Here is a 9568-nt window from a genome sequence, read left to right as displayed (position 1 = left end):
TGGGAAACTGTGTGCCCACACAAAGTGGTAGAATAGGAAATTCCTTGTTTTGCTGTGGTGAATTAATTCCTTGGTTTGCTTTCCTTGCGTGTGTGGCTTTTGCTCTCCTTATTAAACTGTCTTTATGTCATCTCTTGAGTTTTTTCACTTTTACCCGTTTTTCTCCTCCATCCCACTGTGGGGAACTGAGCGAGTGGCTGCGTGGGGTTTAGCTGCTGGTTGGGGTCAAACCACGACAGAGGAACAGCCCTCACAAATGTTTTCAACCTGAAGCCACACAGGAGTTGATATTGACAGGTTGTTGCCAACTTATCACCCTTAAGAAGAATAAAAGTAAATAATCAAAGAAGAATAAAATTAACATCCCCATTTACAGGAGTGCCCATCGACATGCAGGGCTAAAAACGGGCCATGGGCTTGAAACTTAGTCAAGTGCTTTCAGTATAAACCTTTTTTATTTCAAGTACATTCATGTGTAGAGCTTTTACTTAACATGTTCATCATTTGTGACACCCTCACATATTTACCCCTTTCTCTTCTCTGTCTGATGATAATGAAACATAAATATGTGATTTTTTTTGTGTCACAGAATGATAGGAGTGTTTTTGAGTCATAGGTATGCTAGAGAAAGCCACAACAATGGCTTTCTTGTCACAGTTTGGTTTTGTAATTCTTGTCACAGTTTGGTTTTGTAATTATCAACCCCCAGCTGACCAAGTGTCATTTAGTAATTTCAGGTCAGTTATTTTACACTTTGAAGTTACTTCTCATGTAAGGTGCATGCAGTACACCAGAAATACTGTAACAGTGTAGCCTCTGTTGGTTGAAATTCATTCTTTAAGTATGACTAGTTCAAAAGCTCTTTGGAAAAGTAACATTAAAATACCAATAAATTTTGAGGTGGAACGAAAAATGGCATTCTGCATGCTAAAGAACAAACACCTTGAATGTAGTGGGATAAGAAGTAGCCATATATCTATTTGTATGCCTTGTCCTCCTTGTCTTACTGTGAAGAGTGAGACTCCCTGGTGTTGTTGATGGTTCTGTGTGGAAGTTACATCTCACTTGCTTCAGTGTAAAATCATATGGCTGAATAACAAAATGCTAAGAGTGGAAAGCCTTGCTGCAGAAACTATTTCAACAATGCAAACTATGACAATTTACAAAAGACAAATCAAAGCATTTCCAAAAATACTTTGAGTGCAAGGTATAAAAAACCAAAACAAACAGCATTTTGTCTCTGAATATTTGACAGTAAATAACCCATCAATAAAAACTCCCAACCTTTATTGCAAAACAATACACCATCTGTTGATTGATTTCTTAGAAAACAAACTAGAGATCAGTAAGAACTTGAAAGGGAAGTCTTGTAAAATCTTCATCAGTGAGGCTTTAGAAAATAAAAAAAGAAAATTCTTACATAAAGACTGTTTCTGAGTATGCCACTGGGTGCTGCCTTACTTCGTTTGCATAATTTCTACACAAAAAACTACACAGAAAGTGTATTAAAAATGGTCTGCTTGACATCTAACTGCAGGTGTGAGTACAGCTGCCCAGGGTGATGGGGACACAGACCCAAACTGTACTGCAGTAATCTAACATAGGTGAGCAAAAGCATGAACATCTTAGTGTTTGTTTTAGGAATCAGGTACAGGCAAGAACCTTTTCATACAAAAAGTCATCATTACAATAGGAAATTTCTTGTGAAGCCATTGAGGGAAGTAGTTCTCAAATTGTAAAAATTTACCCATAGAGTTGTTTTTACATATGAAAATCATGGTTATCAAAGTACCATCAAAATGTTTATAACCAAACAGGGAAGTATAATTTCTCCAAAGGTATGCAGGTGTTGTCTGCACTAAAATGCACTCTCAACAAATGCTATAGAGTCTGTCTGAAATTACTACATTACTTTTTGGTATCACCTGTGAGATACTTCTTTCATTTAAATGAAATATTATGTCTATATCTTCTTGCATGCAGAGATTAAAGGAGTTCTCATAATGTCTTTAATGGAAAACTGACAGTATCATCAGTGTACAAGCTAAATTCTAGCCTTTAACGGAAGTGATTTTAGAGGTAAAAGGAGAAAAGCAGGGTTATGTATGGGAAATCTGAATCCAGAACTATAATCCTTCTTCAAACACATAGGGAAAAAACCAACACAAAGTCATTTGGGTTAGGAAAGACATCTAAGATCATTGAGTCTGACCATTAACCCAGCACTGCCAAGTCCATCACTGACCTATGTCCCCTAAGTGCCACATCTACACGACCAGCCCCTTCACCAGCTCCGTTGCCCTTCTCTGGACATGCCCCAGCACCTCAGTGTCCCTCTTGCAGTGAGGGGCCCAGAACTGGACCTGCTGGGAAGGAATGCATTCCAGCATTCCAACTCTCTTGCCCAAGCCCTCAGCATGGTAAGATACTCTGCTTTCTCTGTCTATCCTTATGGAAACAGAGGGGAATTTTGCAGAACACTGTAGAAATCAAATCAAGATACCCTCTGAAGATTATGTAAGCACTTCCAATCCCCCCTCTGGATCCTTCAAATATGAAGATTCCTGTCAGTCAGTCTGTCAGTCTAAAGGCAACATTATGGACTGTTTCTCCATCACCCCATACTAAGTGCAAGTATTCCCTGGGAGAAAACCATGCTAGAAACAGGCACGTATGTATCCTTGACCATCAGGAATCTAGCAGTGCAGTGGATGACATCGAAGTTACTACAACACTGCAACTATGTATATTACAAAGAAGATAAACAAGAGGCTAATGGAGTTTATGTGAACAAGCAGGGTACTGTGTTGAAAGGGTGCTGGCACTCTCTAAAGAACTCACAGAAGAAGATGTAGAAACACCTTTAGTTTAATGACAAAACAAATGTGAATGAAGGGCTTCAGCGAGTTGGAAAATAGATCCTTTCAGTGTGCAGTCACTCAGTTTTTAGAACTCCATGTAATAGTGTCTGGACTGATACTTTTCTTCTGAAGGGAGTCTATGGAAATGCTCTCCAAGATAAAGAGGACACTGCCCAATTCAGCAATATTTATGAAGGATGCAAGGAAAGGCTTCAGGCAGGACAGTTCAGCAGTTGCAGTTCTTTTATTTGGCATCTTTGAATTATTTTCCTGAGAGGAGAATCTCAAGTGTTGTGACTTTGTTGGCAAAAATTAATTTTCTAGCTTGAGGAAGGGAATCATTGGTGCCAAAACCCCTGAGTGACCTGTTACACCTTTGCAGCTGATGGCAGGCTGCCATTTTCCATGACAGCAAAACGGTGTTGGCGTGTGAAACTGCACAATTCAATCCCTTTATATGGTGACCTCATACAAAGGAGGAAAATGTCATTATAGGAAGAAAAAAATGCTGTGGAAGAATGAATCCTGTGTTTAATAGAATGTGCTCTTTTAAAGAAATGTTCTCTGCTGAGTATTCTAAAATGCTTCTCTTTTCTTATATCCCCTGTCTGTTCCTTCTTGGCATCCAGGAGCAGCTACTCCGGCTCCGTTCACAATCTCGCCATTGTTGGTATAAGAGGCCTCTCCTGAGGAGAAAATACCATCTGAAAGGGTCTTCTTATGCTCTTCTGCCTGACCAGATTTTCAAATATTTGATCAAAACTTTTTCCCTCCTTCCCTTTTGCCTTTTAGTTACATTCTTCACTGTCACCAGTGAAAAAACAGTTTATATCAGGAATTACTGAAGTATTCTGAGATTCTGAATTTTGGCATTATTATGCCTAACTGTAATGGGGTGCCTGTAATGTTTACAATCTTTAGACTTCTGCCTCCCTATGTCCCCTTCTACACATGTGAGACCTTCAGTGATGACTGGTCATTATTCTAAAAGAGATGAAAAATCTAACTATCAAACATTAGCAAAAATAATCCAATTTCTTCAACTCCATTCTAATGTCTGCTGTACCACATAAGCACCCAGCACAGGGAATAAAGGTAGAGAATGAGAAGCACTACTGAGAGCATGTATAGCACCTGCCTTGCAGTCGGCAAGACTTAAAGAGACTCAGCAGCAGCATTAGTGAAAAACTTTCAGATTAGAGCAGCAGTTACAATCGTACTTTGAAATAAAGACTGGCACTGAATGGTTTTGAGCAGCATAGAAGTGGCAGCACCTGCAAGAAATAACATCACCATCTTTATCAATGGCCAGTGTTTACTGCATTTTCCTATTGCTGTTCTGCTGTGTTCAGGGCTGGAAGGGGAAAAATACAAATTCTTCCAGTAATCTAAAACCTAATTCACTCCAGAAGTTGGGTTTTTTTGTGGAAAAGTAAATTACTTCTGACACCTTAGCATCCAGCCTGGGACATCTTCACATAAACAGTTACCAACTTTGTTTGCAAGTACTTTAAGATAGAGAAGGGGATTTGCAGACCTCATTGCTACGTGAGACTGAGCAGGACAATCAATAAAGGTGCATTTCCAGTCACATCACCAAATTCATAAGCACACCTGTGATCAGCGTGCTTTAGAAATAACACCTACCATAAAGAATATGGTCATGAAGGGAAAAACAGCTCTAGTTTCCCTGGCCATGCATCAAACATTTTTGACTATCTTTTTCTCAGTTGTTATCTGGAGAGCATTTCCACTTCCTTTCCTTGCGGTGGGGGGGGGTTCAGAGGAAGCAAGGGGTAGTGTTCCTCACTTCAGCCACAGAAATCAGAATATTTTAGAATATAAAAACAGAATGGTGAAACTATAAAAGATACTAGGAATCTCAGAAATGTATATAGTCACAGTTGCTAATTTTTATTTCTGCCTAAAGTTTAGGTGACAGTGTTCAACAAAAGGAATATAAGGTAGGTCTTTGTCCTACCAAATACATGAGGAGAAATTTTATACATATCCCACAAATTTATGAGAGTAGGACAAGTCTGCCACTACACAAAAACAAAACTGGAAGACTGAAAGAATGGTCAGGTTCAGAGGACAGATAATTAATCATCTTTCTGTGTAGGTGACACAGTATAAATCACGCTTAAAAGAAGAATAAAAAATTTATTTCAAAACAGTTATTTCCAGAAACTCTGGATGAAATAGCCATTAATTGCAGTGTGACAATTCAATGCTCAATAGTGGTAAAGGCAAGAGAACTTTTGTCTCCTGTCAGATTACTCCAGAGCTAAAACTTTAACAACTGCATTACATTTCAAATTCAATACAACCAGGTAAATAAACTAAACTGTTGCAAAATATTATTCTTTCTGTGCATGCATGTTCAAGTGTACATTAAAGATTAACACTTAACAAATTATTTAGTGAATTCAATTTGCTTTTTCCTCAGTGGCTGTCAGGCACAAAAATAGCAGCAGCATTCTTTACTTACACGTATCTGTGTTTGTCTTTCCTCTAGGATTTGAAAGACCACCAAGACAGTTTCTTCTCTTTAGCCCAAGACCTTTGCTATATTAAAGCTAGGTATTTTGTCAAAGAGCAGTTTTCTCTGCTTCAAAAGAATTTTTTGCACTGTAATCTCAATAAGAAATTGCAAGGAAAATATGATGTATCCTGGTGCTTTTTTCCTTGTGTCAGAGCTGGCAGGGTTCCCTGCAACCACATGCAGCAGGACTGGAATGCTGCTATCCATGAAGAAGAAATTAAATATTAAATGTGGTCATTCTCAGACAGAGGAGAACTGGCCACAACACAAAACTACAATGCAAATACTTCGCAGAAAAGAGAATTTTTATACCAGTTTCTGTTATTTTGGTGTTAGTTCAACTCATAATTCAGAAACATCCTTAACAGTTATCAAGGAAGTTGTCCCAGGCAGGTTTAACAGGACCACTCAGGTTCCTCTGGCTGGGTATAAACCTAGGAAGAATCGGGGGTAACTGCTGTGATACCCCCTTATCAAAAGGATTTTGAACTCTCCCACAAAAGGTTACTCGAGAAACTGTGATTCAGTGGAAGTTCAAGCAGGCCCTAGGCACACTACTGAGCCATTTGGGTAGACCCTGATACCAACAAACAAACACAGAAACTGTTTCAAGTGCTCTGCTGAGTCATGATCTAAACACAACAGGACTTATCATTAAATAATTTTGGTTGGTACATAGATAGATACAGATAGAGGTAAAATAGTTTGATAATGTTGGGTGCTTTAGTCTGAAAAGCTCCAAAAAGCATTTGAAAAGCACACAATACATCCCATTATTTTGTCATCTTACAAAAATCCAAAGTACCAGAAGTTTGAAAGCATATTCTCAGATGAACTGCTTTAAGAAAGGTATTTTGGTTTGTTTCCATGGCATTTTATGTATTACATAGTGAGCAGTATATGAAAGTCCTGAATAATAACAAATGAAGTGGGGGAATCCTTGTTTTATCTGCTATCCTTTCTCACAGAAGCAGCTCAGAACACTGCCTAGTACTCTACTGGTTTATTTACTTACCTTCACCCTTTCAGCTCATGAGCCTGAAGCTTACAAAGGCTGATGTCCTGCTGGGATGGGTGAGATTAACAGTGATCGGACACCTTTTTTCCTGAATGGTTAGCAACAGAAATTAAACCGTCTGCTTCCCTCAAATGACAGCTACTTGAGGGCTCTCAATCTATGCTTAACAGGAGGCAGCAGAGACTGTGCAATGAGTAAATTGCTCGAATAATTTAGTTAAATTTAGCCTTTCTCAGAGATGAATCAAATCTTTTACTGAAAAACTAATTTCTGATTAATGATAAGAGTCGAGTACAGAGAGAGTGTGCAGTTAAAATTTTCAGTGATACCTGTACCACAGTTCTCTTCTCCAGTGCACAAACATTTCTCACTTTAACATTAATGTAAGTATTTTTTATTACTAATTCTAAGATGTTTGAGGTGCTGTATGCAACCAGGGCAGTTCTGCCAATGCCAGCAGAATACATGCTTACTCACTAAGGAATTTCCTCAGCATGAGAAAGCCTGGAAGTGAAAGCTCTATAGTGGGATAGATCCACTGAGTGGTTTGTGCTGAGGGTGAGGAAGATGAAGCACTACCAAGCCAGCGTCACTGCACAGTTCTGACAGATAAGCAATAGCAGCTCTTGATCTCAGTTTACCTTTACATGCCAGACTAAAAGGTGCCAGTAAGGCACAGATTTATGTGCACACCACATGTCCCTGATTAGCAGTGTCTCAGAGAGGGCCAGGGAAAGCAGCTGGGGCTGGTAACAGCTTCACTCATTCAATTTTAATTGACTGCTATGTGTTTGTCAGATCCCTTAGAGCCGCCTTCCTGCCAAAAGCTGCACTGGTCCCATTAACCACAGGGAACAAACAAGCAAGAACTACCTGTCAGCTACAGGTACAGAACAAGCTCTATATTGATGTCTGAATCACATTTTAGATACAATCTGCACTGAATTCCAAGATCATAGACCAATGAGCACCATTCAAGCTGCAAACCCAGTGAAATTAAAGCTATTTACACAATTATGTATTAAAGGATGCTTTGATTTAGAACCTTTTTGCTTAATTTTCGTATTCTGTGTTTATATTTAGTGTCTAGATGCCTCTTAGAGAACCCTAAGGAAATGCCCATATGTTTCAGTGAGATCAAGACCACACCACTAGCTGATTACTGAACAACTATGATACAGTGTTTAAATGGTATGCAATCAATCAAAACATTCCAAAGAAAACAAAACAATTAGTTACAACATGCATGTTTTATGCATTTTTTACATTTTCTAACAGTAACAAATGACTTCAGTGAAAGCTTTAGTAAAATGGGTCCAAGCATATATCCATGATGTCTCTTGTAAGTCTTTTTAAAGCACACATAAATGTTGATGATAAACAGCAGGCAGCAACACTGCTGAAGAAAGGGTTTATAAATCTTACCTCTGCTTTTATTTTATTGTCTCCGAAACAGAGGTGTTGTAAGTAGGCTGCAGCATTCGACTGTACTGAGGGAAATTGATGCTGTAACATCTGTATAACTTCTGGAAGCTCTGGATCCCGCCATCCAAACTCTCTGTGTGAAAGCAAATACAACAGATTCATCAAAAATTTTGCTATTAGTGGATAAATGTGGCAACAGTTAGGTCAACAAAGAAGACAGAAATGTCTAATAAAATCTTTTTTTCCCCATTACTATCAAAGCAAACATTAAAATCAAAGGTGAAGCTATTTTTTATTTTAAACTGTACTCCTCTGGAGAAAGAATTCGACAAAGTATAACTAGAAAAAGTAACTGTGGAATTACCTCTCTAACTGATAAACTTCCCTAAATAAAAAGGCTATATGAAATCTTAATATAAGAGAAGCAAGAAAATACATGCTCATATAATCACAAATGGTTTGCTATGAAATGCTAATTTGTAAAAAAGTCCTTTTTACTTATTGCTATCTCTGTGTAATACCAATCACTATCTTATATAGAAAGCAATGATCAATTTTGTCTTTTGTTTGGTTTTGTTTTTCAGATGCTGTCCTGGGTTGCAGCATATTCTCATCCTCATGAGCTGTTGAAACCAGGTGGGCCAGTGTTTCCTTGCCTCCTCTCTCTGGACTATCTTCTGTTAATGAGCCCATCAATGCTTGACCTCATGACTCATCATCCCGTGGTGAGATGCTCCACCCAGAGGGAGGAACCAAGCATTCCATCCTGGATATAATCTGAGATTCTGAACACCACAGACACCCTTTCCATTGGATTCCCACAGGACAGGAGCTACACAGCTACCACTGGACCTTCTGAAGAAGAGCAGACCCTTTCTGCAGGATCACTGCTTCAACGGAACCACATCCACCACTTCAGGAGGACTGCAGCCACCATTCTACCAGACTGCCACCACCATCCTGACTAACAGGGTGTCAGGTTGTATCCTGACTCTGTCAGTTTAAACCAGTGTTTTCTGCCTTTATTTTTTAAAATTTCCTTATTAAATTGTTATTCTGACTTGGTGCCTCCCACTGGCTTGTTTTCAAACTAGTACAGATACAGTCAATGTAAAACTCTTACACATTTTTGGCCCTACTTGAGCACTCAGTCTTTGCACTTTAATCCTACAAAACACAAAATATCATTAGCATCACATAAAAGAACTGAATCCAAGTTGAACAAGTCCCAGCAGGTATTCTGCAGCTTCCAGACCTGAACTTAAAATCAGTCTGTCACTTTGGGTGAATTTTTCCACTCTGTGTTTAACGGTAAAATCATGCATGGAAATGGCTTTGGACTTTGTGTCCCAAAATCCAGAGATACATGCAACCACTCTGTGTGATACACTTAGATATCTCCTGCCTTTTTCCCAAGAGCTTATTTTTTGTGCCACATAAATATTTTGACCATCTTCCGTCTAGTGGCACACATTTAAGCTAACAGAGGGAAATTAGGAAAAAGAGGAAACTTGTAAAAGAGTACTCTGTTGCAGTTACCATCATCACCTGGGACCTCATCCAAAAAAAAAACCCCGGTAGATCTGTTGCAGAGTCCAGCTATAATATTTGGAAAAAATAATCCTGATCATCAGACTCCTTCCTAAATTATAGGGATTTTTCTGTGCTGAGGCCAAGTATACATCACTAGGGGAATTCACAGCATCTCTGCAATCTGTC

General features: G+C 38.8%; 1 protein-coding gene across 1 annotated transcript in view; it reads right to left on the bottom strand.

Annotated features, from left to right (window-relative positions):
* Positions 1-9568, bottom strand: part of CTNND2 (catenin delta 2) — a 656025-nt gene that overhangs the window by 156535 nt on the left and 489922 nt on the right. Inside the window, exon 10 of the mRNA XM_017738706.1 lies at positions 7850-7982. Within this exon, the coding sequence (XP_017594195.1) occupies positions 7850-7982 (133 nt within the window). The remainder of the gene's footprint in view (positions 1-7849; positions 7983-9568) is intronic.

This window comes from Corvus brachyrhynchos, unplaced genomic scaffold (assembly GCF_000691975.1).
Source record: "Corvus brachyrhynchos isolate BGI_N302 unplaced genomic scaffold, ASM69197v1 scaffold23, whole genome shotgun sequence".
Classification (NCBI taxonomy): Eukaryota; Metazoa; Chordata; class Aves; order Passeriformes; family Corvidae; genus Corvus; species Corvus brachyrhynchos.
Note: the sequence above shows the minus strand (reverse complement) of the source record. Positions and strands in the feature narration are given on the sequence as shown.